This window comes from Trichechus manatus, unplaced genomic scaffold (assembly GCF_000243295.1).
Source record: "Trichechus manatus latirostris isolate Lorelei unplaced genomic scaffold, TriManLat1.0 scaffold00065, whole genome shotgun sequence".
In the NCBI taxonomy this organism is placed as follows: domain Eukaryota; kingdom Metazoa; phylum Chordata; class Mammalia; order Sirenia; family Trichechidae; genus Trichechus; species Trichechus manatus.
The window spans coordinates 8,793,741-8,819,914 of NW_004444001.1; the positions used below are offsets into that span (position 1 = coordinate 8,793,741).

General features: G+C 47.0%; 1 protein-coding gene across 1 annotated transcript in view; it reads left to right on the plus strand.

Moving 5' to 3' along the window:
- Positions 1 to 26,174, plus strand: part of CUL9 (cullin 9) — a 50,483-nt gene that overhangs the window by 19,285 nt on the left and 5,024 nt on the right. Inside the window, exons 10-31 of the mRNA XM_004379483.2 lie at positions 6,310 to 6,506; positions 6,880 to 7,097; positions 7,927 to 8,173; positions 8,259 to 8,364; positions 8,892 to 9,119; positions 9,405 to 9,495; positions 9,639 to 9,810; positions 11,217 to 11,322; positions 11,584 to 11,679; positions 11,964 to 12,139; positions 12,441 to 12,574; positions 12,940 to 13,119; positions 13,307 to 13,416; positions 13,519 to 13,701; positions 13,845 to 14,005; positions 14,288 to 14,516; positions 14,613 to 14,802; positions 19,935 to 20,080; positions 20,238 to 20,367; positions 20,519 to 20,718; positions 21,129 to 21,379; positions 22,760 to 23,105. Coding sequence (XP_004379540.1) covers positions 6,310 to 6,506; positions 6,880 to 7,097; positions 7,927 to 8,173; positions 8,259 to 8,364; positions 8,892 to 9,119; positions 9,405 to 9,495; positions 9,639 to 9,810; positions 11,217 to 11,322; positions 11,584 to 11,679; positions 11,964 to 12,139; positions 12,441 to 12,574; positions 12,940 to 13,119; positions 13,307 to 13,416; positions 13,519 to 13,701; positions 13,845 to 14,005; positions 14,288 to 14,516; positions 14,613 to 14,802; positions 19,935 to 20,080; positions 20,238 to 20,367; positions 20,519 to 20,718; positions 21,129 to 21,379; positions 22,760 to 23,105 — 3,897 coding nt within the window. The remainder of the gene's footprint in view (positions 1 to 6,309; positions 6,507 to 6,879; positions 7,098 to 7,926; positions 8,174 to 8,258; positions 8,365 to 8,891; positions 9,120 to 9,404; positions 9,496 to 9,638; positions 9,811 to 11,216; positions 11,323 to 11,583; positions 11,680 to 11,963; positions 12,140 to 12,440; positions 12,575 to 12,939; positions 13,120 to 13,306; positions 13,417 to 13,518; positions 13,702 to 13,844; positions 14,006 to 14,287; positions 14,517 to 14,612; positions 14,803 to 19,934; positions 20,081 to 20,237; positions 20,368 to 20,518; positions 20,719 to 21,128; positions 21,380 to 22,759; positions 23,106 to 26,174) is intronic.

Below are 26,174 nucleotides of genomic sequence, written 5' to 3' on the forward strand. Positions count from 1 at the left end.
CGGGGACTCAGTGTTGGTCTCTGCTGCTGGCAGATTAAGCACTCAGCAGAGGCTGTGGCCATGTCAGCCTTGGTGAGTGGAAGTCCATGCTGCTGGGCCCATGCATAACCTCCATCCCTGCCACCATGGCCACTTTGTTCATGAGCCCATTGAGCAATGGCGGGAGTAGCCGGGGAAAGAGGATGACTGGTTTCCACAGAACGCATCAGCCTATCCACTTGATTGTTAAAATCCTCCTCTGCTGAGGTCACCCTTTGGTGAGCATTCACATGAGACACAAATATCTTCACTTCTTTAGCCCATTTGGAGAGGTCTGTCCACATACCTCTTCCCCATAAACCCTTGTCTCCAGTTTTCGAATCATGTTCCTTCCAAGTACCTGACCATCCAGCCAAACCATTGGCCACAGCCCATGAATCAGTGTATAATTGCACATCTGGCCATTTCTCCTTCCAAGCCAAGTGAACAACCAGGTGCAGTGCTCGAAGTTCTGCCCATTGAGAGGATTTCCCTTCACCGTCCTTCAGGGAGGTCCCAGAAAGGGGCTGTAGTGCTGCTGTAGTCCACTTTCAAGTGGCTCCTGCATATCGCGCAGAACCGTCTGTAAACCAGGGACAAGTTTTCTCTTTCTCAGTCAACTGATCATAAGGAACTCCCCATGAGGCCATAGGTGCAGACTGGGAGATGGAAGGTAATGTGACAGGAGTGGAGACCATGGGCATTTGGGCCACTTCCTCATGCAACTTACTTGTGCCTTTGGGTCCTGCTTGGGCCCGATCTCGAATATACCACTTCCATTTAATGATGGAGTGCTGCTGTGCACGTCCAACGTTATGGTTCTGTGGGTCAGACAACACCCAGTTCATGATGGGCGGCTCAGGCCTCATGGTGACTTGGTGTCCCATGGTTAAGCATTCAGTCTCTACTGAGGCCCAGTAACAAGCCAAAAGTTGTTTCTCAAAAGGAGAGTAGTTATCTGCAGAGGATGGCAGAGCTTTGCTTCAAAATCCTAAGGGTCTGCGCTGTGATTCACCAATAAGGGCCTGCCAAAGACTCCAAACAGCATCTCTGTCTGCCACTGACACTTTAAGCACCATTGGATCAGCTGGATTACATGGTCCAAGTGGCAGAGCGGCTTGCACAGCAGCCTGAACCTGTTGCAGAGCCTTCTCTTGTTCTGGTCCCACTCAAAACTAGCAGCTTTTCAAATCACTTGATAAATAGGCCGGAGTAGCACACCCAAATGAGGAATATGTTGCCTCCAAAATCCAAAGAGGCCCACTAGGCGTCATGCCTCCTTTTTACTTGTGAGAACAGCAAGATGCAATAACTTATCCTTCACTTTAGAAGGAATGTCTTGACATGCCCCACGCCACTGGACCCCTAGAAATTTCACTGAAGTGGAAGGTGCCTGAATTTTTGTGGGATTAATCTCCCACCCTCTAACACGCAAGTGTTTTACCAATAAGTCCAGAGTCATTGACACTTCTTTCTTACTAGGTGCAGTCAGCATAATGTCATCAATGTAATGGACCAGTGTGATGTCTTATGGAAGGGAAAGGCGATCAAGGTCCCTGCGGACTAAATTATGACATAGGGCTGGAGAGTTAATGTAACCCTGAGGTAGGCAAGTGAAGGTGTGTTGTTGGCCTTGCCAGCTGAAGGCAAACTGCTTCTGGTGGTCCTTTGAAACAGGTATGGAGAAAAAGGCATTAGCCAGATCAGTAGCTGCATACCAGGTACCAGGAGATGTATTAATTTGCTCAAGCAGTGAAATTACATCTGGAAAAGCAGCTGCAATTAGAGCCACCACCTGGTTAAGTTTTTGATAATCTACTGTCATTCTCCAAGATCCGTCTGTTTTTTGCACGGGCCAAATAGGCGAGTTGAGTGGGGATGTGGTGGGACTCACCATCCCTGCATCCTTCAAGTCCTTGATGTTGGCAGTAATCTCTGCAGTCTCTCCAGGAACGCAGTATTAGTTTTGGTTTACTATTTTCCTAGGTAGGGGCAGTTCTAATGGCTTCCACTTGGCTTTTTCTGCCATAATAACCCTTACTCTATTTGTTAGGGATCCAGTGTAGGGGGTCTGCCAGTTGCTGAGTGTATCTATTCCAATTATGCATTCTGGAACTGGGGAAATCACTACAGGATGGGTTCGGGGACCCACTGGACCTACTGTGAGATGGACATAAGCCAAGACTCCATTAATAACCTGACCTCCATATGCCCCCTACTCTGACTGGTGGGCCACAGTGATGTTTTGGGTCTCCTGGAATTAGTGTCAGCTCAGAGACTATCCAGTAATCCCAGAAAAGTCTGATTATTTCCTTTTCCCCAGTGAGCAGTCACTCTCATAAAAGGCCGTAGATCCCTTTGAGGAAGGCTGGGAGAAAGATTAACAGTAAAAATTTTTGGCAGTGTATTGGAGTCCTTCCTTAAGGGGACTCGGCCTCCCCTTCATTCAAGGTGTTGTGGGTCTTTAAACTCACTCAAATCTGGGAATTGATTGAGGGACCGTGACTCTCTCTTCTGGCGATTGGAATTAGACTGCTGTTCACCTGACCTAGAATTCATCCATTTGTATAGATCAAGTAAATATTTAGTAGATTTCCTATCTATTTCACTCCTAGGGACACCATGACTAAGTAGCCAACGCTGTAAGTCCATACCAGTCAGACTATTCTGATTACTGCTTTGACTCCTGTGTCCATTACTGTAACCACGCCCACCTTGTCTTTGTCGATTGAGTGCAGCCACTTGGCCCCTACTACCACAGGGTCCAGTCAGCCCCATTGTAGTTAGGTGTCTTAATTCGGTTAGGACAGTTCCCACTGTCAAATCTGGCTTACATAAAATAGCAATCACAGCAGTCTTCAAGGATACTGGAGCTCCCTTCACAAATTTGTTCCTCACAGTTGTGGTAAAAGGTGTGTCCTCTGGACACTCCATGTGTGGGTCTTTGGGTCTAACTTGATAAATCCACTCTAGCATGCCAGTTTCCCTAAGCTTTTGGATACCTTCTTCTACAGTATACCAAGGCAGGTCTGGTACTTCAGCTTGATTTAGTGTCAGCCACCTCATAATCCATGCTTCAGCAACCCAACCAAATAAACTTAGATCCTTTCCTAACTTCTCTAGCTGAAACATTGAATGAACATTCTATGCTTAGTGGAACCATAGCAATAAACTCAGACTTTATGTTCCTTGCACCATTATCCCACACCCTTAATTCCCCAGGTTTCTGTTTGTACATACTAGAAAACTCAAGTAGTTCTTTTGGAGTGTAGCGTACCTCCTCCTGGGTCATACTTTGTATTTCACCTTTAGGGGCTCGCTGGGACTTAAGCCTAGTTATAGGTCTAGAAGCCAGAATCGGTAGTGTGGAATTGTTTTGAGAACATTCAGCATTATCTTGTAAAGCATCTGTTTCAGGCGATGCTCCAGGCAATGACTCAGGCAAGTGTTCTTTAGAGGCAGCTCGGCTAGGGCTAATCTCCTCAGATGGGAGTGGAGGGGCTAATGGTTTTTCTGGGCAGGGTAGTTTAGCAGACAAACATGAAGTAATCTCTTCAGATGGGACTGGTTCTGCTGGCAGGAGTGATTCAACAGAATTTACAGGCTCAGTGTGCCCAGCTTCCTGATTATCTGCCCATATGTCCCCATCCCAAGACTCAGGATCCCATCTCTTCCCAATCAAGGTTTGTAGTTGAGCTGGCGTTGTAATTCAGCCACTGTTACAATAAGACTCTGGGTTTGGTTTTCTGCAGTTTCGGCTCTGTTACTACAAGAAATAAGGCTTTCTTTCAAAGCACAAGTGGAAGCCTTGAGGTCATGTATGCGCCACTTGAGCCTTGACTCTGAAGCCCTGAGCGCATCTCTTCGTCAGTTTGTCTAGTGAAAGTAGGACGAACCAACCAGCTTCCTTACACTTCTCATTCTGACACGTGTTCACCCTGAGCCTCACCTTTCACCAATACCTGATCTACCGGTGGTGATATTTTGCATATTTGTATCGCTACCTCGCTCCATGCACTAGCAGTGACCTCTGATGCTGGAAGCAGAGTCATCAACATCTTTATGACTAACCAGACTTGAGAACCAATTTAGAAAACTCATCCTTACAATTTTGTTTCTCTAGAACCACTCCCGGTACCAAACGTCTTAGGCTGGGTTCTCTAGAGAAGCAAAACCAGTTAAGTGTATAAATAAATATATAGAGAGAGATTATATAGAGAAACAACTCACGCGATTGTAGAGGCTAGAACACCCCAAGTCCGTGGATCAGGGTAGAGGCCTCTCCCAAGTCACACAGCCGCAGAAGCTGGCAAGCCCAAGATTGGCATGTCGGAGAGCAAGGCTCCCGCTTACAGGCTGTGCAGATCGACGAATCCCGGCTTCGGCAGATAAGCTGACAGCTCAAGTCCCAGGAACAGGAGATGAGATGACAGGAAACAGCCACAGGATCCAGAGAGAGCAAAAAGTCAGAACGTCTGCTTATATTCAGATGTGGGCCACACTCCCAAGGAGACTCCCTTTCATTTGGTTGGCTACTCACAGTATATTCAGTCATGGGTGATTACATTAAAACACTGAGAATCATGGCCTACCGAAGTTGACACACAATCTTAACCACCACAGGGACCCTTACTCCTTGCCAGATTTCGGTACAACAAAGCTGGCATTGCCATCTCTCCACCACCCTGGGCCCAAAGAATCAAGAAGGGAGGCCCTCATCCAGGGGAGCGTACAGAAGAATTGATGTTCCAACTACTCCAGACAGAACTGTTGACTGGTAGGGAGGTGTGATCGAGGCAGGGTGTGCTCTGTCTAGCCTGAGCGTCCTCGAGGAGGATAGATAGGCCTCAGCCAGAGCAGTTCTGAGAGTAGATTCCAACAGCATAACGGCCACAGCATGGAAGGGAGCACATGTCCTCTTAGAGCAGGCTGTCCTAGGAAGAGGCCAGAAGGCTCTTTCTTTTACGGGCTAACTAGGTGCTGTTGCTTCCAAGAGCAGCCAGGCATTCACAGTCTAGGCCACATATATCCAAGGAACTGTGTGCTCCTCTCAAATTGTATGACTGAAATATAACATTTGCCCCTAAATTCAAACTCTTGCCCTGTAACAAAATTACATCATCTCTTTTATAACTTAAAAAAAAAAAAACAGTTGTCATGGGGTCAGTTCCAACTCATGGCAACCCTGTGTGTGTCAGAATAGAACTGTGCTCTGTAGGGTTTTCAGTGGCTGATCTTTCAGAAGTAGATCACCAGGTTTATCCTTCCAGGTGCCTCTGGGTAGTCTCGAACCTCCAGCCTTTTGGTTAGCAGCCAAGCGGTTTAACTGTTTGCATCAGCCAGGGACTCCATTTATAACTTAAAGTCTGTAGAATTCAGCTAATGGGGAAGAGTTGGGTAACCAAAGGAAAAGGAGAACCTCATTACAAGGTAGCATTTGCTTGGAGGGTCCAGAGCTCTCGAGGGGTATTGTCCTGAGAATTATTTCTGATCATCTCCATCCCTAGAGGGTTTCTTCTTTGGAGAGTCAGACGTTTTACCAGGAGAGACATTTTCTGCTTTAATGGCATGTTACTACTTTTCATTTTATTTTTCTCTATAGCACCACCAAACTATTTGGTACATTACAAATATTTTTTCTGTAATTCCAACCACTTTGCCTGTGAGACAACAAGTAACCTTACTGATTAGGGCTGGGTATGATCTTTGGAGGTCAGGGGACATAGGTTTGGGAGTGTTGGTGTATAGGTGGCAATTAAAGCTATGGGAGTGGATAGAGTTACTGAGGGAGGGAGTGCAGAGTGAGAAGAGAAGGGGGCCAAGGAACTTCAGTGTTTAAGGACCAGAAAAAGGAGTGACTAGAGAGGTAGGAGGAAAACCAGGGGAATATGGAATCATGGAACTCAGGGGAAGAGAGGTTTTAAAAGGAAGGAGTGGTCAAATGTGACAGGAGACAGCTTCAAGGAAAGCCTTTGAAGACAACTAGATGCTCTGAAAGTCACTGCCCTGAGGGGAAGATAGTTAGCCTTGGTGCTGGGAGCATGGGGGCAAAGAGAAGTTGCAGATTGATTTTCCATTGTGCCCTTACCTATCCTAAGGTTTCTTTCCAAGCTGTTCCTTTTCTTTTTTCTTTTTCTTCTAACATTTCATGCCCCATCACTACCTCCTTCCTTTCCTACTCTATTTGTAAATAGTTCAACTGTCCCAAGGTTTGCAGTCTAGAATGGTGGCGCATTCCTCCTCCTGGTGGCTCTGACCACTCCTAACGCTGTTCCTATATCCCTCTTGCAGGCACTGAAGATGCTGGCTAGTGCCGGCTCCTCTGAGATCCCCACATTTGTTACTGGCCGCGATTCCGCCCACCCTTTGTTTGATGCCCAGATGACCAGAGAGATCTTCGCCAGTATCGATTCAGCCACACGCCCAGGCTCGGAGAGCCTGCTGCTTACTCTCCCTGCAGCCGTGATCCTGATGCTGAACACTGAGGGGTCAGGGCATTAGCCTCCAAATTCCTGCTAAGCCCCAAACCTCCTATTCCTATGCCCCAGTCCCATGTGCTCCACAGAAGTTCCTCTCACATGTTAGCTCTGGATTAAACACTGGTGGTACCTCTGACTGTTGCTGGAACAGAGTCCAAGTGGTTGGGAGTATGGGGATTCCCAGAGAGAATAGATTGACCCTGATCTTTCTTCATGGGGTTAGATAGAGTGACCTGGGGTCAGGGACCAGATGTCCTGGCCTCAGAGGGACCACTGGAGCCCTTTTTCCCAGCTGTAGGACTCCTTCCCCCACACCTACTTCCCTGCTTTCATTGCGTTCGCTGTCTTTACATTTCTTCCTGGGTCACCTCCTTCCTTCCAGGTGTTCCTCTGCAGTGAGAAATGGCCTGCTCCTGCTCAACCTGCTTTTGTGCAACCATCACACTCTGGGAGACCAGATTATAACCCAAGAGCTGAGAGACACCTTGTTTAGGCACTCAGGAATAGCACCAGGGACAGAACCCATGCCCACCACGCGCACTATCCTCACGATGCTTCTCGATCGTTACTCAGAGCCACCGGGCAGTCCTGAACATGCAGGTACCACTGTGGAGGGGTTGCTTCTGCTGGAGGAATTGGACAATACCAGCCTGTGGCCAGGAAGGCTAAGGTTTACACACCAGTCCCTTACTAGAAAGACACTCAGGAAGTGAGTGAGGGGTTTGGTGCTGCTTAGGTATTAAGTAGAATCTCCTGACTAAGAGGAGAGGGAGATTCTAGAATAGGTATGATGGAATTGCCTTCTCTGAATGGCTTTAAACATATGTAGATTCCCATCTGTCTGGGCTAAGTTTGGCCCAGTCTTACTGGACAGTAGAAGGTTGGCTGAAATGGCTTCTAGGGAGGCCTTTTTTGAGGAATTATAATTTATGGTACACAAAATGTGACTAGAATCATGAAATGTTGATGTCTTGGGGAAGAACCCTTTGTATTTAGAAGACAGGTGAAAACCCAGAAATATGGAGTGAAATTAAAATAAGCAATATGTGTCTTTAAGTCTATATGTCTAAATCCACCATGCTAGGTAGTATAGGGATGTAATAGTAATAACTAATATTTATTGGCTTATGTAACAGCATAGCTAATCTTTAATTATTAAAGGTAATTATATGACTATATGAGATACAAATGTATTTTGTTTACGTTGGCAATGTTTGCTACACTAGATTTTTTTTTTAATGTAGCTAACTAAGCATGTATTTTGGGCCAGAAGACAAAATCCCTCACAGTTTGGTAGAAACCACAGACATCCTTAAAATGAGAGGAAAGTTTTGGGGTGATTTTCTGGACCTTCCCATTCCTAGGTTTGACCAACTTGTATGACTCCTCTTCATGCACATTTTTTTCCTCCCATGTGTCTGGCCTGCAGCTCTGGAAACTCTTGGCTCCCAGGGCCTGGATGGGTCCCCTGAGCTACTGATTCGATCCATAGTGGGGGGCCCATCTGCAGAACTATTCCTGGACTTGGAGCGGGTATTGTGCCATGAGGGTGGCCCAGGGGGCGCTGTGAGGCCCCTCCTCAAGCGCCTGCAGCAGGAGACCCAGCCTTTCCTCCTGTTGCTGCGGACTCTGGATGCCCCGGGGCCCAACAAAACTCTGCTGCTGACTATGCTGAGGTGAGGGGCCTGTGCAGAAACACACGTGTCTTGGGTTCAGGCAGCTGGCAGATGAAGGGACTCACTATTTCCATTCCCTCACCAGGGTCATGACCCGGCTGTTGGATTTCCCTGAGGCAATGGTGCTCTCCTGGCATGAGGTCTTGGAGCCCTGCCTCAACTGCCTGAGCGGCCCCAGCAGTGACTCTGAGGTACTACAGCCTGCAGGGCACCGTATAGCTTGTGAGATGCTCTAGAAAGCCCAGCAGAGCCTTTCTGAATGGGTCTGGGGGGACTGGGAAGGGTAGGTAGTAAGAGGAAGGCAAATGTTATCCAAGAGTTTCCAGAACTAGGGTCTTTAAAGTATAAACCTTTGGCTGCACCTGGATTTTAGATTCTGTATTTTGGAAGAGCCCAGATTTACCAATCCAAGCATCCTTGCTCTCCACCCTTCAGAGTTTTGTGCATTGTGGAGCAAGGCTTAGGCACCAGGGTTGGCTCTTGAGATAGCTTGGCCCTGGCAAAAAAGAAGCCTGGGAATCTGTGCTCAAGCTCTGTTCCTGCCAACTCACTCTGGAGTCCCAGCTCCCCAATATTCTGTTCCAACCTGTCTTTGGTGCTCTCCTTTCACTCGGCTTTCAAGTTTCTCCAAACACGTCCTTTCCTGAACCCACCCCTCAACCCTTGCATCCCCTGCACTTTGTTTTCCATGGATTAATCTATGTGGCTGTGGGCTCAGATTGTTCAGGAACTGGTCTGCTTCCTGCATCGCCTGGCCTCCATGCACAAGGACTATGCAGTGGTGCTCTGCTGCTTGGGAGCAAAAGAGGCACTTTCCAAAGTCCTGGACAAGCACTCGGCTCAGCTGCTACTGGGGTGTAAGCTCCGGGACCTGGTGACAGAGTGTGAAAAGCATGCCCAGCTCTACAGTAACCTCACGTCCAGCATCCTGGCTGGCTGCATTCAGGTGAGGAGGGGCTTGCTTGTAATACGGAGCTGAGGGAGATGGAAGCCAGAAGCGAGAGATGGGGACTCAGTATGTGTTCCTGTTTGATATGGGGCACAAGTGGTAGTAAATCTGGGGCATTTGCTCCCCACTCTTGCCCCACAGGGTCCTGTTCTGCCAAAGTTTGGGGAGAACGGAGCTGAGCATGCTGTTGCCCCTTGACGTTTTCTTCATACGTGTTTCTGTGTATTCTTCCACGTCCTTTCCTCCTCCCCACACCCCTTTTCTCTGATGGTCCTGCTGCAGATGGTGCTGGGGCAGATCGAAGACCACAGACGAACCCACCAACCCATCAATATCCCCTTCTTTGATGTGTTCCTGAGGCATATCTGCCAGGGTTCGTGCCCTCATCTGCTTTCTCCTGGCTCCCACCCCAGCATTTGTTCTTCCCAGCCCTTCCTGCCCCCGCCCACAAAAAAAGTCCCTTTTCCCCCCTCAACTAGCCAAGCCATGACCTCCGCCCTTCCCACTTGCCCTCAGGCTCTAGTGTGGAAGTGAAGGAGGACAAGTGCTGGGAGAAGGTGGAGGTGTCTTCCAACCCGCACCGGGCCAGCCGGCTGACGGACCGCAATCCCAAGACCTACTGGGAGTCCAACGGCAGCGCCGGCTCCCACTCCATCACCTTGCACATGCACCGTGGTGTTCTTGTTAGGTGAGAACGCACATGTGCATTCTGATATGTCCCAGTATGCGCCCCCAAACACCCATATACACACAACCCAATCTATATCTCCTATGCCTGAGGGACATGCTCACACCCGTTTTGTGTAGTGAACAAATAAACACACTGATTTGCCTTCTCTGTCCTGTGTATAGTCATCCCCTCACTCCTAGAGCCTGGTGATGTGCCCCTCCCACCTCCAGGCACAAATGTCACTGCTCTCAGCTTGGTGTTGAGGTAGTTCAGCAACTCACTTATCTTATTCTTCCCGTAGGTATTTGTTTAATGTATTTGTTCATGGTACTTGTCTTCAGGTAACTTGCGATCTACTGGGGAGACAGCCTAGAAAATCAGTAAGAGCATAGAGTAGGAAAGTGTTATAGTTGACATGTGCACTGGGTCCCCAGGGAGCAGAGGAACAGCTGAGGTAGACTGAGGTCCGAGAAGGCTTCCTGAAAGAGGGGTTGACTGAGCTGGGTTCTGAAGTAGACATTAGCTAGATAAAGAGGGGACAATGGATATTATAAACAAAGGGATAGCATCTATGCAAAAGGGAAGAAACATGATGATTTGTTTTGGGGAACTTAAAGTGATTAAGTTTAGCTGGAATGAAGGAAGGGTACGCGTAGCAAAGTGACAGGAGATGAGGCCATAAAAGTAGGCTGAAGCCAGATCACAAGGAACTGTGTGAGCTAAGACGTCTCAAATTTATTCTGAAGTGTGGGGAGCCACTGAAGGATTTTAAGAAGAGAAGAGACAAGAGTAGATTTTTTATTTAGAAAGTTCAGTCTAACGATTATGGAGTTTGGACTGGAGGCCAGGAGAAAGAGTTGGAAAGTTTATGCAGCAGTCTAGTTGAGAAAAGATTAATGTTTTCAGTTAAGCAGAGGGAATGGTAATAGAGAGGATGTGATGGGTGGGGAGATATTAAGAGGTAGCATCTATTGAACTTGCCATTGATTGGATGTGGGAGACTCTGAGAGGGTGAAGTCCACAGTGGCATTGTGTTCTAGTTTGAGTATTGGGTGGGTGGCAGTTTTATTACAGGAGAGAGAAATTGGGAGGGGAGCAGGTTTATGTGGACAGATGATCCTTCCATTTTGGGCGTGTGGACTTGAGGTGCTTGTGGGACATGATGTAGAAATGTCTATTGGATACACAGCATTAAAGCTCAGGAGAGAGGTCTAGGGTAGAGATGTAGATTTGGAGTCATTGGAACTATTGGTTTAAATGAAGTCACCTTAGGAGAATATAAAGAGGAGAGCATAAGGTCTGGGAAAGACTGACATTTAAGGATCCAGCAGAGGAGCGAGGAGCAAGGAGCCTGAGAAGGAGGTGGTTGAAGCAATTTTTGAATTAAGACCAACGCCCCAATTTTGATTCCTCTTCTCTCCCAGGCAGCTGACTCTGCTGGTGGCCAGTGAGGACTCAAGTTACATGCCAGCCAGGGTGGTGGTACTTGGGGGTGACAGTGCCAGCTGCATCAGCACTGAGCTCAACACGGTGAGGCCTCCTTTCCACTTCCGCCTTATCCCTTTGTTTGTCCCAGGGCCTTCAGAGAAGGACCCAATCCCTGGGGAATTCCCACATCCCTTCCTCATGGGAAGGCATTGCCTTGTAAGCAGGGAGAGTGGAATTGGATGTGGAGCCATAGGTCCATGGGCTGGGTGCAGGGGAAGTGAAGGGCACACAGCCGTAACAGTTCTTCCAGCCCCACTGCTGGAGATGAGAGCTCTCTTTACCTCTTCTCCCCTGCCCTACCAGGTGAATGTGTTGCCTTCTGCCAGCCGGGTGATCCTCGTGGAGAATCTGAACCGCTTCTGGCCCATCATCCAGATTCGCATAAAGCGCTGCCAGCAGGTATGGTGAGAAAGAGGCTAGGGGCTGGGGATCAGGAGGTAAAACAGGGTCTCTGTAGTGGCTGTGTTCTCTAACATTTTGGGGGCCAGGGCTCTCGCCAGGGTTCCTACTTGGTCTCCTTGGGACATGGAACCTGTTGAGGTCTAGGTGAGTGGGGATGTCCCGAGCAGCTCTAGGGAACTTGGGATGGGACACCTCAGCCTGTGACCGCCCACAGAGCCTGGCTTTGGTAGTGTTTGGTGGCAAGGGTGGCTTAGGTGACAGACAAGCTGTGCACATTGCAGGGGGGCATCGACACCCGGGTTCGGGGTGTGGAGGTCCTGGGCCCCAAGCCCACGTTCTGGCCACTGTTCCGGGAGCAGCTGTGTCGCCGCACATCTCTCTTCTACACAATTTGGGCCCAAGCCTGGAGCCGAGACATAGCAGAGGACCGAAGGCGCCTCCTGCAGCTCTATCCCAGGTGGGTGGGGCAGGAGGTGGGCAGGGTTGAAGGGAGGAAGGTGGTGGTTACGGGGAGCAGGACACTACTAAGAAGTAGGTAGTGGGAGATATGCTTCAGTGGGAGTCGGGAAGGTAAAGGTGGAGTCAGGACACAAGGGGAGAATGAACATAGGCAAAAAAAAGAGAAGTACATGCTGATAGGGGAGAGGTGGGTGAGGGAGATGCGGCAGAGACTGGTGATTGGGAATTGATCTGCATTTAGTGGAGGCCTCAAGGAAATCTCTGCGTTTAACCCTTAACCATGCACTTCTTGTTCCCAGACTGAACAAGGTTTTGCGCCACGAGCAGAATTTTGCTGATCGCTTCCTCCCTGACGAGGAGGCTGCCCAAGCACTGGGCAAGACCTGCTGGGAGGCCCTTGTCAGCCCCCTGGTGCAGAACATCACCTCCCCCGGTAACCATGCCAGCACCTGGCCCCCCTAACCAGCTCCTTGTATTTGTTCCCAGGGATCACCTGAGTTAATGCTCTTGGTTCTCTTGGTTCCTGTCTTTATCCCTATAGGCCTGTCACCTCAGTGTTCCTCTCCTTCTGCCCCAGGGACTGCTCCCTAAGGCTCTGGTATTTGAATCTCCACCTTCACCCCCTCCCCAAACCTGTTACCATATCCCCAGACTCCATCTGAACCAAACCTTGGTGAGGGGAGGACTAGGGCACTGCTGCCCCCCAAATCCTTTTGTACAAGTGCTTCTCTCTCTGCTCCTCCTCGGACTGTCCTTTCCTCCATTTCCCACGGAGGCCCTTCCTGACCTGTCTCTCAGATGCAGAAGGTGTGAGCTCTCTGGGATGGCTGCTGGATCAGTACTTAGAACAAAGGGAGAACTCTCGGACCCCCCTGAGTCGAGCAGCGTCCTTTGCCTCTCGAGTTCGTCGTCTTTGCCGCTTGCTGGTACACGTGGAGCCTCCTCCTGGACCCTCTCCTGAGGCATACCCTCGACCCTGTAAGTCCCATGCGTGGCCAGTTGAGTTAGGAGTCTGGGCAGTGGTGATAGCTGGCTCTTTCCCCTTCCCTGGATTTCACTCATCCTTACTGCTTTGCTGTGGGCCTTTCCAGGCCCCTGTGACCTCCTGGCCTTTCCAGGGCATCAGTTGAGATGATATTCCCTTCCTTACCTCTGTTCTCCACAGTCAGCAAGAACAGTAAGGGTCGGGATCAGAGCCCTGGGCCTTCGGCAGTTCTTCCGAGCAGCAGTCTGAGGAACATCACCCAGTGCTGGCTGAATGTGGTACAGGAGCAGGTGGGCAGGAGCACACTGAAGTCTGAGGAGTGGGAGCGAGTGCTAAGCTGTTACCATCCAGGGTCTGCTCCTTGGGTGTTACTTCTTTCCCTTTATCCCCAGGTCAGCAGGTTCCTGGCTGCAGCTTGGAGAGCCCCAGACTTCGTGCCTCGTTACTGTGAACTCTATGAGCGCTTGCAGAGAACCAGCTCAGAGCTGTTTGGGCCTCGGGCTGCCTTCACACTGGCTCTGCGCAGCGGCTTCTCTGGTGCTTTGCTGCAACAGTCCTTCCTCACCACTGCTCACGTGAGTACAGCCAGCCGCCTGAACAGCACAGCTGTCAGTTCATGTTTGATGTTCATCTTCTTTCTGCTCTGCCCTTTTACTTCCCGCTGTTTTCTCCACTTCCTCGTTCATGGTCTATCTGGTGCCCTTTCCAATGCACCCAGATGAGTGAGCAGTTTGCCAGGCACATCGACCAACAGATCCAGGGTAGCCTGATTGCTGGAGCCCCTGGGGTGGAAATGCTGGGGCGCCTTCAGCGGCAGCTGGAGCCCATCATGGTCCTTTCTGGCCTGGAGCTGGCCACTACGTTTGAGCACTTCTACCAGTGAGTGCAAGTCTGGAACAGAAGGGGATAAGAGGCGTAGAGTCTGAGGAGGGGAAAGAGGTGGATGTTAGAGGGGAGATGAGGGAGGAGGCAGTGGGGTGGAGAGATTAAGATACAGAGATGACTGTGGCACTGACAGAAAGGGAATGGGAAAGAAGAGGTGAGGTAGGGCCTGTGGTTCATGTAGACTGGAGCAGAAGGACCACAATTCTGGAGGGGGAGGCTGGGCCTGGGCCACGCTGGACACCCACACTGAGGCCTGGCCCGGGCTGTGTGTTGCAGGCACTACATGGCAGACCGACTCCTGGGCGTGGGCCCGAGCTGGCTGGAGGGGGCTGTGCTGGAGCAGATCGGTCCCTGCTTCCCCAACCGCCTTCCCCAGCAGATGCTGCAGAGCCTGAACACCTCTGAGGAGCTGCAGCACCAGTTCCACCTCTTCCAGCTCCAGCAGCTCGACAAACTGCTTTTGGAGCAAGAGGATGAGGAGGAACAGAGACTAGAAGAAGAGGAGGTAAGAGCAAGGGAAAAGAGTGAGAGAAAAGGAGAGCAGGAGAAGACTAGACCACAGAAGGGAGCCCAAGGGCCCTTGAAATCCTCTTTCTCTCAGGAGGAGGAAAAGGAAGAGGACAATGAGAACGAGCTATTTGCTGAAGATCCAAGTCCAACAGTTTCTGTACTGGTCCTGTCACCACGCTGCTGGCCGGTCTCCCCACTCTGCTACCTGCACCATCTCAGAAAGTGCCTTCCCACAGGATTCTGTGATGCCCTTGACCGCTTCTCCAACTTCTACAGCCAGAGTGAGGAGCTAGGGAGAGGAAACTGGAGATTGGGGTGAGATTTGGGGTGGCAAGAGAGGAAGAGAAGACGACCTCTGAACAGGAGCCTGTAGATATGAAGAAAAATAGTCTATAGGGGCAATAATCTTCTAGGGAAGGGTGAAAAAAGTGTGGGTTGTATCTTCATGAACTTCTGCTCTTATTTCGTCCAACTTTTTATAAGTGTTCTATTTTTTCTTTTTCTAACTTCAGGTTGCATGCTTACTTAATTTTTAGTCTTGCCAGACTTCTTTCCAAATACGAGTATTTAAGGCTATTTATTTCCCTCTCAATATTACTTTAGCTGCATCCTATAAGGTTTTTTTTAAAAAAGATTTTAAATTAAGGTGTTCGTTATTCAGTAAAGTACACTGAATTATAAAGCTTAATGAATTATTACATACATATACACCCATGTAACTACCAACCCAGATCAAGATGCAGAACATTTCCAGTACCTCAGAAGGTTTCCTCCGTCATGTCCCCTCCCAGCCAGAATCTTCTTCCAGGAGAAACCATTATTTTTACCTCTGTCACCATAGATTTTTGCCTGTATTTGAACATCATATAAATGGGATCATAGAGTATATCTTCTTCTGTGTCTGATTTCTTTCACTCAACATAATGCCTGTGGGAGTTATCCACATTGTTAGTTGTATCATTACTTCGTTCTTTTGTGTTGCTGATTCATATTCCATTGTATGAATATATTTACATATTCTGCTGTTGATGGACAGTTGGGATGTTACATAAATTTTATTATGTAGTATTTTTATTATTGTTTAGTTCTAAGAATTTTCTAATTGCTATTATTATTTCTTCTTTGATTTATTAGTTTTTAGAAGTATATTTAAAAACCTTAAAACAAATTTTTGTTTAGTTATCTTTTTCTTTTAGATTTTTTCTTTCATTCCATTGTAGCCAAACAATATGGTTTCTATGATTCTGAATCCTTGCAACTTACTGAGATATCCTTTATGGCCCAGTAGATGGTCAAATTTATAAATGTTCCATGTGTGATTAAGAAGAATGTATATTCTTCAGCTGTTTGGATACAGGATTTTATGTATTCCATTAAATTGACCTTGTTGATTATATTGTTTAAACCTTATCTAACCCTACTAATTTTTATCTGCTTGATCTATTACTGAGAAAGGTATGCTAAAACCTACCATTATAATAGTGAATCTCTTAGTTACAATTATGTCAGTTTTGCTTTGTGTATTTTTTGGTTATGTTATTAGATACAAGTTTAGGATTGTTTAACAGTGCTGTCTAATATGATTTTCTGCAATAATGGAAAGTTCTTTTTTGCACTGTTCAATAGGGTAGCCGTTAGTGGCTGTTGAACGCCTGAAATGTGGCCAGTGTGATTGAGAAACTGAGTATTTAATCTTATCTAGTTTAAATTTAAATAAATTTAAATAGCCATGTATGGCTAGTGAAATATTTAAGACTATTCATTTTCCTCTCAATAGTGGTTTAGCTGCATCCTATCAGTGTTTTTAATTTTAAAATTAGATAATTAAACTAATGGACTATACAGACTTAGAATCTTTATGGTAAGTTAAACATTATTATTATGAAGTAACTTTCTCCTTTCTTTCTAGTAAAGCTTTTTCTCCTCATTTTCTGCCCCATTTGCTTTTATCATTTGCTCTTTTTATATACATATACACACATATTAAAGTATATGTATATGTATAGATATACACTTTCTTTCTGAACCCTTGAGAGAAAATTGCATATAGATGGCCCTTTGCCCCTAAATACTTCAGTGTGTATTTCCGAAGAATAAGGGTATTCTCTTCTACAACCACAGTTAATTTATCAATTTCAGAAGTTTAACATTGGTCCAATACTTTAATCCACAGTTTGTATTCCAATTTTATCAATTGGTCCCATGATATCTTCTGTGGCTTTTTTTTTTTTTTTTTCGGTCCAGGATAGGATCCATTCTGGAGCCCCGTGTTGTGTTTAGTTGGCATGTCTCTTTAGTTCCCTTTAATCTGGAACAGAACAGTCCTCAGCTTTTCCTTGTATTTTATGACATTGGCATTTCTGAAGAATACAGCCCTTTAAAATTTTTTTAAATAGTTCCTCACTTTAGGTTCGAGTGGTTATTTCCTCATGATTAGATTCAGGTTACATGCATTCCTGGCTAGAATACTAAGTAAGTGACGTTATGTATTTCTCAGGGTATTACATTGAAGGTACACAGTGTCCATCTGCCCCTCATTTGTGATGTTGATTTTGATCACCTGGTCAAGAGATTGTGATTTCTCCACTGTATAGTTAATATTTTTTCCCTCACTGCTAGGAATAAGCAGTGTGTGTGAGGAGATACTTTAAACCCATGCCAATATTCTACTTTCACCAGTATTTCCACCTAGTATCATTTTATTTTTAACCTTGTCATACCTGTTTTAGGCATGTGTCTTGTAAATATCTAGATTTTGTTTTTTATTCAAGATGACAGTCTCTCCTTGAGTTGTCCGTTTTAGCTATTTGTAATTATTACGTGTAATGGTACATTTAGCTCTTATTTCTAACCTTTTATTTTATGCTTTTTGTTTACCCTTTTTAGCATTTTAAATTTTAGATTTTTTTATATATGCAAAAGAATATACATAAAACATATGTACAGTTTAAAGAAGAATAATAAATTGGACACCTTTATATGTACTATTCTACCCTGGGGTTTTTGTGCTTTATCCCCCCCTTCTTCTTTTGGGTTGACTGAGGTTTTTTGTTTTGTTGTTTTATTTCTTTTTTGCCTCCACCAATTTGGAAGTTACACATCTGTTATATAGTTGATTACCCTTATATTTTTAACCTGTGGGCTTGACTTGTTAATATCACTACCCACCCTCCTGCGCAATAAAAGGATGTTAGAAAATCTTCAACTCCAGTACCAGCTCCCATCCTACTTGTTACTATTGTTGACTATTTTAGAATAATCTTTTTTTACCTCCCAACTTAGTCATTATTATTATTATTGTCTTATTCAGTTGATATTTAGATTTGTTCTCATACCAATTGCTCAGTCACCATTCCTTTTTGATCCTTCCTTCTAGCTAATTTTTTTCTTCCTAAAGTACACCATTTAGAAGTTTCTTTACTCAGGGAGAATTGATGGTAAACCTTACCAGTTTTTATTTGCCTGAGAATGATTTGTTTTCATCCTCATTAAAAAACTTCATTACAATAAATGTCAAACATATACAGAAAATAGAATAGATAACAAACGAACTCACTCCAGTGTACCAACATGTATCAACTCATGACCAATCTTGTTTCATCTATACCCCTACCTGCTTTCCCCCACCCCCAAATCTGAAAGATAAGGGCTCTGTTTTTGAAAACAAGGATATGATAATTATCAAACCTTTAGAAATTAATAATTCCTAATAATCATCAGGAAACTCTGATGGCATAGTGGTTAAGAGCTACTGCTGATAACCAAAAGGTTGGCAGTTCGAATTTACCAGCTGCTCTTTGGAAACCCTATGGGGCAGTTCTGCTCTGTCCTATAGGGTCTCTATGAGTCAGAATCGACTCGACGGCAACAGGTTTTTTGTTGTTGTTGTTGTTTAATAATCATAAAATAGACAGTGTTCATATTTCCCTGATTGTTTCAGAATTCTTTTTTAATACTTAGTTTAATGAGGATTTAAACAAGGTCCACACATTGCATTTGGTTATCTCTTAAATCTCTCTTAATATGTAGGATCCCCCATCCTTTTTTTCCCCTCTTGCAATTATTTATGGAATAAACTGGGTTGTTTGCCAAATAGAGTTGTCCACAGTCTAGATTTTGCTGATGGCATCCACATAGTGTCCTCTAGTATGTACCTTTGTTGCCCTGATTTCCTGAAAACTGATACTTAGATGTAGAGACTTTCTCAGATTTGGGTTTGATTTTTGAGGGCAAGAACACTTTATAGGTGGTATGGTGTACTTCCGTCATGAAGCATGTTCCGTCTGGTTGTCTCTCTCTTTATGATGTTGAGATGCATCAGTGGGTTTCCATGTTGTCAGCCTGATCTGTACACGATATATAATTCTCCATCAGCTTTTCACTGGGCAGCCATTTATGACCATTGCTTAGGTCCATCATTCCATTGTTTTTGTTGTTGCTGTGTGCTGTTGAGTGGATTCCAACTCATAGTGACCCTATAGGACAAAGTAGAACTGCTCCATAGGGTTTCCAAGGCTATAAATCTTTGAAGCACGTTGCCACATTTTTCTCCTGTGGAGCAGCTGGTGGGTTTGAACCCCCTGACCTTTCAGTTGGCAGCTGAGTGCTTAGCCACTGTACCACCAGGGCTCCTTATCATTCCATTAGGGGTTATGAAATAGTGATATTCTGTCATTCCATCTTCACTTATTAGCTGGAATACTTTACAAAGAGAAACTTCCTCTCATCAACTATTTGGTTACCCTGAAGTACAGTTTATACAGGAGAGGCTTGATTTCATTTCTCCCTCCCCCTTATTTTTAACTAGTTTTCAAAATAATATGTTATTTCACTAGCACCCTCCAAAGATGACCAATGAGGTCTTAAAAAAAAAACATTATGAACTCGTGGATTTTAAAATATTTCATATATTTCAATCCATGGTAGCTATTCTTTTTGATGCTCAAATTGTCCCATCTTTGGCCAGAGAGCACCTCCCAGCATGGCTCCAGATCCCTTTTGACGTTCTCTCCCTTTGGTAGCGGCCTTGCTTTCTAGTATGAGGAAACATTCCAGACTTCCCTTGGCTGAGCTGTAACACAGGAGGAGGAGGAAGCCCAGCCTAATGGGTCTTTAAAACTGTCAGCTCCTTGAGGGTAAACCCACAGCCTCCTCTCTCTGATGTTTCTTCCATAGAGCCTGCCTGGTGTGGGGCTAGGCACAAGGCGGGATCACACGTACCTGTAGCTTGCCAGAGAAGGCTGAGATCCGGAAGCTCAGACCAGGAGCCTCTATGTCTGTAAATGTTGGGGCCCTGCTTCTTGCTGAGACTAGCAGGAGCAAAGCGTGGCTAACGGTGTACCCTTACCTCAATTCCTAACCCTCTTGTTTCCCCTACCCTTTGTTTCCCCCCTTCTCCTCGACACCTTCCCAGGTCAGAACCATCCAGTTCTGGATGTGGGACCACATCGGCGACTGCAGTGGACATGGCTGGGCCGGGCCGAGCTGCAGTTTGGGGACCAGACCCTGCATGTGTCCACCGTGCAGATGTGGCTGCTGTTGAATTTCAATCAGACGGAGGTGCTGCAGCTTCTCAGCCTCTCTCTGTCCTCTCATCCACCTTGTCTGTCACTGTCCTCCTAAATTCTGTTCCTTCCATCCTTCCTCCCCTCTTCTTTTCCTTCTCCTTTGCTGTCTGCTCAAGGATGCCCTCACAGGACCTGTTTCTCCTCACCAGGAGGTGTCAATAGAGGCCTTGCTGAAGAATTCTGACCTCTCTCCAGAGCTATTGCTCCAGGCACTTACGCCCCTCACCTCTGAGAATGGCCCTTTGACCCTGTACGAGGATCAGGACTTTCCACATAGGGGTAGGTCAATGGGTGCTGGGTTCAGCCTGTACTCTGAGGGTTGGGCTCTCAGGTGGGGGTAGTATAGTAGGGAGTGAGGACAATGGGGTCCTCGTAGCCCCTGCTGCCTGTTCCTCCCCCTCTGCGAGTACCTGACTGGGAGTGGTTCCAGGAATACTGAAGCTTCGTGAGCCTGGGCCCCGACCCAGTGAGGAGGCCCTGTGGCTGATACCTCCCCAGACGTACCTGAATGTGGAGAGGGATGAAGGCCGGACCCTGGAACAGAAGAGGAACCTCTTGAGCTGTCTTCTTGTCCGTATTCTCAAAGCCCATGGAGAAAAGGGCCTCCACATCGACCAGCTGGTTTGTCTGGTAGGTAGGAAGGTTACCATGAAGTTGGGGGAGGAAGGAAGGCATGGTTGGGGTGGAAGGGGTTTGGGACCAGGGGTCACCACAAGGGAAGAAAAAACTCCCGCAATATGAGACTCTTTAGGGCGCTGTTTCCATCTGGGTTTTCTGTTCCTGACAGGGCAGTTGGATAGAAAGTAGAGACAAGAAAGGAGTATTTAATCCTCATAACAACCCCATGAAATAGGTTTTATTATTATTATAATCCCCATTTGATAAGAAAAGTGAGGCATAGGAAAGTTTAGTAACTTAACCACAGTCACACAGCTAGTAAGTGGCAGAGCCGGGCTTTGAACCCAGGCAGGCTGACTTCAGAGCCCATGCTCTGCCTGCCTCCCATAGGTTAAAAGTGACCTGCCTGTTTCCTCCTCCAGGTGCTGGAGGCCTGGCAGAAGGGTCCAAATCCCCCCGGAAGCCTGGGCCGCACAATTTCGGGATGTGTGGCCTGTACCAGTACAGATGTCCTCTCTTGCATCCTGCACCTCCTGGGCCAGGGCTATGTGGAACGGCGTGATGACCAGCCCCAGATCCTGATGTATGCCACCCCAGTGCCCACAGGGACCTGCCGGGGTCAGGCAGACATCCCCTTTTGTGGCAGCCAGAGCACCGAGAACCCCAAACCTAGGTAGCCACTCCCATCCACCTCCCCTGCTGCAGGGGCTCCAAGTCAGTGTAGAGGGACAGGTGGGACAGCAGTGAAATGGAAGGGGTTCATGCTGCCACAGCCAGGTTCCCTTCTGGGAAACTACTTCATTTCTTCCTCTGTCTGTTTTCCCTGTCCCTGTGATTTTCTCCTACTTTGCTAGTTCACCTCCCCACTCCCGGTGCCACCCAGTCAGAGGCCTTGCTGTCCTTATCCACCTAGAGCCGTGCCTAAGGCAGGGACCCAGACAAACTCCTTTACAGATGTGCCTCTTTCTGAGCAAACATGAAATATTCTGCTCGGTGAAATATACACACTCAGGTTTTTGGGAAACCAGCTCTATAGAGGAACTTGCCATAGAATTTCCCTAACTAGCCAGCACCCCTAAAGCTTTTTAATATTCGGATCCAGTTCACCAGAAGTGGTTACGGCATTACTTTCCATGCCTGCAGTTTGCTTTGTGTGTAAAGTGAGTTCTCTGGAATGGTCTTTCTTAGACTTTCACATGCATACCAGTCACCTGGGGATCATGTTACAGTGCAGGTTCTGAGTCAGTAGGCCTGGGGTGGGCCGGGGATCCAGCATTTCAGACGCGTTCCCTGTGATACCATGCTGTTGGCCCACAGACCACACTTGGAGTCATGAGGCGGTAGATGACCGTTTCTCACCAGAGGCTCTGTTAGCATTTTGGGAGGGACCTACAATGGGACTGCCCCATCCACTGTTGGTCATTTAGTGTCCTGACCCCTGCCCACTAGCTATCAGCAGTGCCCCCAGTCTTTGTGGCAGCCAGCCCTACCTCACATTGCCAAACTGTTCTGTGTCTTCTGAGCCAACAAGAGTTACTTCAGATGGTTATCCTCAGGCTGGTTAGGCAGCAGGGAGATGGAGACCAGATGGAGTTTAGTTAAAAAAAAAACCCGTTGTCATGGAGTCAATTCCAACTCATAAGCAACCTTGTAGGACAGAGTAGAGCTGCCCTGTAGAGTTTCCAAGGAGCAGCTGGTGGATTTGAACTGCCAACCTTTTGGTTAGCAGCCTGAACTCTTAACCACTATGACACCAGGGCCCACAGGGTTGTTCTACCATTTACTAACCTGGGCGATGTTGGACAAGTCTCTTAGTCCTTCTCAAACTGGTTTTGACATCTGTAAATGGGGCCACCTGCCTTGACTCTGAAGGGTGGTTATTAGAATCCACTGATACATATCAGTGGTTCTCAAACTTTGCTGCATCTTATAGTCACCTGGGGAGCTTTTGAAAATCCTGATGCACAGGCTGTACCCCAGGAGTTTAGTTAGTGGGTTGAGTAAGGCAGGGAGAGATACTGACCACTGTCTTTCTCATCCTCCCCCTCCCAAGCCCAGAGGCTGTGGCTGTCCTGGCATCTCTCCAGCTGCCTGCAGGCCGCACCATGAGCCCTCAGGAGGTAGAAGGGCTGATGGAGCAGATGGTGCGCCAGGTGCAGGAGACACTGAACCTAGAGCCAGATGTGGCTCAACACCTGCTGGCTCATTCCCACTGGGGCGCCGAGCAGCTGCTGCAGAGCTACAGTGACAACCCTGAGCCACTGTTGCTGGCAGCTGGGTTGTGTGTCCCCCAGGCCCAGGCCACTCCTGCCCGCCCTGACCAGTGTCCTGTCTGCATCAGCCCCGTGGAGCCTGAAGACGACTTGCCTTCTCTCTGCTGTATGCACTCCTGCTGCAAGGTGAGGCCTGCGAGCATCTCTCCTGCCCCTGCCTTTCCACCTAACACAGATCCTTGGGAACTCTTTTCATTTACTAACCTAGGCAATGCTAGACAAGTCTGTTAGTCCCTCTTAAAGTGGTATGGACATTTGTAAATGGTACCATCTGCCCTGACTCTGAGGGGTAGTGGTTAGAATCCACTGATACATATCAGTGGTTCTCAAACTTTGCTGCATCTTATAGTCACCTGGGGAGCTTTTAAAAATCCTAATGCCCAGGCTGTACCCCAGACAATTAAATCAGAATCTCTGGAGGTGAAACCCAGGCATCTGGTGTTTCAAAAGCTTCTCAGGTAATTACAGTATTCAGCTGAGTTTGAGAACTGATAAATGGACATATCAGTACCTATATACAGAGTGCCCTGACATACATTATATATAAACAGGTGACATAAAGTATGTGCCAGGGCACTTTGTAAACAAGAAAGTGTGATTAAATTGATAATAACTACATTTTATTGTTTTCTTATCACCACTAAAGTCCCCTTATCTCAGAGCACTGTCACTTCTTTTATCATATACATTGTATAAACCATAAAACAGCACAAGAGTAGGAGAGAATTATGGGAAGTTAGGGCTTGCTGCTGTCAAGCTGTAGATCGGGAGTGAGTAGCCTTTAGGCCAGGGAGAGAAGAGGCTGAGGTGCAGAGAACCAGGAGGCTGAGTGGTCTGATACTCCCTGCATCACAGCTCTTTAGAACTGGCGCCACGCCCAAACACATCAACTTAACAGGATGCATCCTTCTTGTTGCTGTGAATGCTAGCTACCTCTCCCAACAGTGTCTTCTCGTGGTGGGTGAATCTGGGACGTGTGTATTTGCATGTGTGTGTATGTGTGTACTTTCTTCTTCTACTTCCCTTTTGCTCCCCTTCAAGCTACTCTTCTCACACGGTTGCTCATGCGCCCTTTTCCCAGGTTCTGAATTATTTCCTTTACACTTCCATTTTTTCATTCAACTAATACTTGTCATGGACCTACTATGTGCATAGCAATGGGTGTTGTATGAGGGAGTGAAAAAAATCCAAGCAAGCAGTGGCCTGAGAGCTAATAATAAAAGCAGCTAATACTTATGGAGGACTCATTCTGGGCCAGGCATTGTGCTGTTTTACATGCATTATTTTACTTAATTCTCATAATAGTTCTATGAGATAGGTATTTTTATTATCCCCATTTTACAGATAACAGATTGAGATACCCAGAGGTGAAATAGTCTGCCCAAGGTCAGGATTTGAACTTTGGTAGTCTCACTTCAGGTCCCTGGGTGGCACAGTTCAAATTCACCCAGCAATACCATGGAAGAAAGGCCTGACAGTCTACTTCGGTAAATTACAACCATTGAAAGCTCTATGGAGCTCAGTTCTGCTTTGAAACGTGGGGTTGCCATGAGTCAGAAAGGACTCCACTGCAACTGGGTTTGGGTTTTTTTTTTTTTTTTTTTTTGAGTCTTACTTCAGGGCCCTCCCTCCACATTCCTATGATAAATACAGTGAAGAAAACACAGTTGGGTAATGTCCTAGGAAGTGCCTGAGGTTAGGACTAGGGGTGAGGGGTTTGTCAGATACTTTAGACTGGGAGATCAGAGAAGGCCTGTCTAAGGAGGTGATCTGGGGAAGAGTGTTCCAAAAACAGGAAACAGCAAGCTCAAAGGAACTGAGCTTGGTGGTTGAAGCACAGTAGGTGGCAGGCAGTGGTAAGAGAGGAGGTTAGAGAGGTGGCCCGGGGCCAGGTTGGTGGGATTGACAGACAGTGGGTTTTATTTTATGGGAAGCCATTGATGGGCTTTAAGTAGGGGAGTGATAACCTAATTTATATTTTTAAAAAAATCACTTCGGCCATTGGGTGGAGACAAGGCTTGGATGAAACAAGAGTGGAAGCAGGGACACCTGTTAGGAGACTTTTGTAAACAGAGTCAAGAGATGGTGTAGTTGGGACTAAGAGCAGTGGTAAAGAGAGAAGTGGACAGATTTGGAATACATTTGTAGGTAGAGCTGACAGGGCTTGGTGGATTAGATGTGGGGCTTAGGAAAGAGAATCAAGGACGATTCCTGTGTGTCTGACCTGAGCATCTGGGTGGATGGAAAATGTTGTTTTTTACTGGCTTGGGGGAAACGCTGGGGACAGGGGTAGGGGTGAAGAGCAGGTGTTTGAGGGGAAATGAAATCTGTTTTGGCCATGGGAGGTTTGAACTGCTTGTTGGACACCTGTGGAGACTGGCAAGTGGACCGTGGAGTTTTGAATTTGAATTAAGAAGAGAGGCTTGGCTGGTATCACCCAGAGAGGGAGAAGCAGAGCTGGGGCACTGAGCGCTGTGGCGCTTCACCCTGTAGAGATGTACAGACAAGGAGCCCAAAAACATGACAGAGAAAGACAGGACATGTGACAGAGGCCCAGCAAGCGAGGAGCCTGTGAGTAAGTCACAGCTGAGTGGCACATATGGCAGTGCAGAAGTCAGAGAAGGGCAGCCCTGGCATCTGGGGTCTGGGGTCTGAGCCCAGACTGGCAGGCAGGATCTGCAGAGGGCAGTGGGGAGCACAGGGGAGAGCGGAAGCGAAGAGCAAACCTAAAGTAGAGGGGCTCCTTAGGGGTGTGAGGGGTCCAGACCCAGACCCACATGGGGGTTTTGTCCTACAGTGCAGTGTCTTCCCCCCTCAGCTGCAAGCACCCTGAGGTACCTGTGTGCCTGCAAGCATGAGGTTTGCATTTGGAGAAATGTCCCATTTTATCTGAAAAAATACAAGAATTTTGCATTCAACTTCCCAGTTTATCTGGGTTTGGTTCAATATAAAAAGGTTTTGTTTTAGTCTTTTCCTTCAAGTAAAAATAGTCCAATCGGGTGCTTCGGATTTATCCTGTAGTCTTGATACCACAGATACCCCTTCTCTACTGGGAGTTCATATCCATCATTCTGAGAGGCACGGCAGTAAATAATGTGAGGGGGAGGGGGTCGTTAATGGAGTATTTTAGGAGGCTCAGGCTGCTGATCATGCACATAGCAAATGGATAGAGTGGGGAGAGACGGGGAGGCAGGA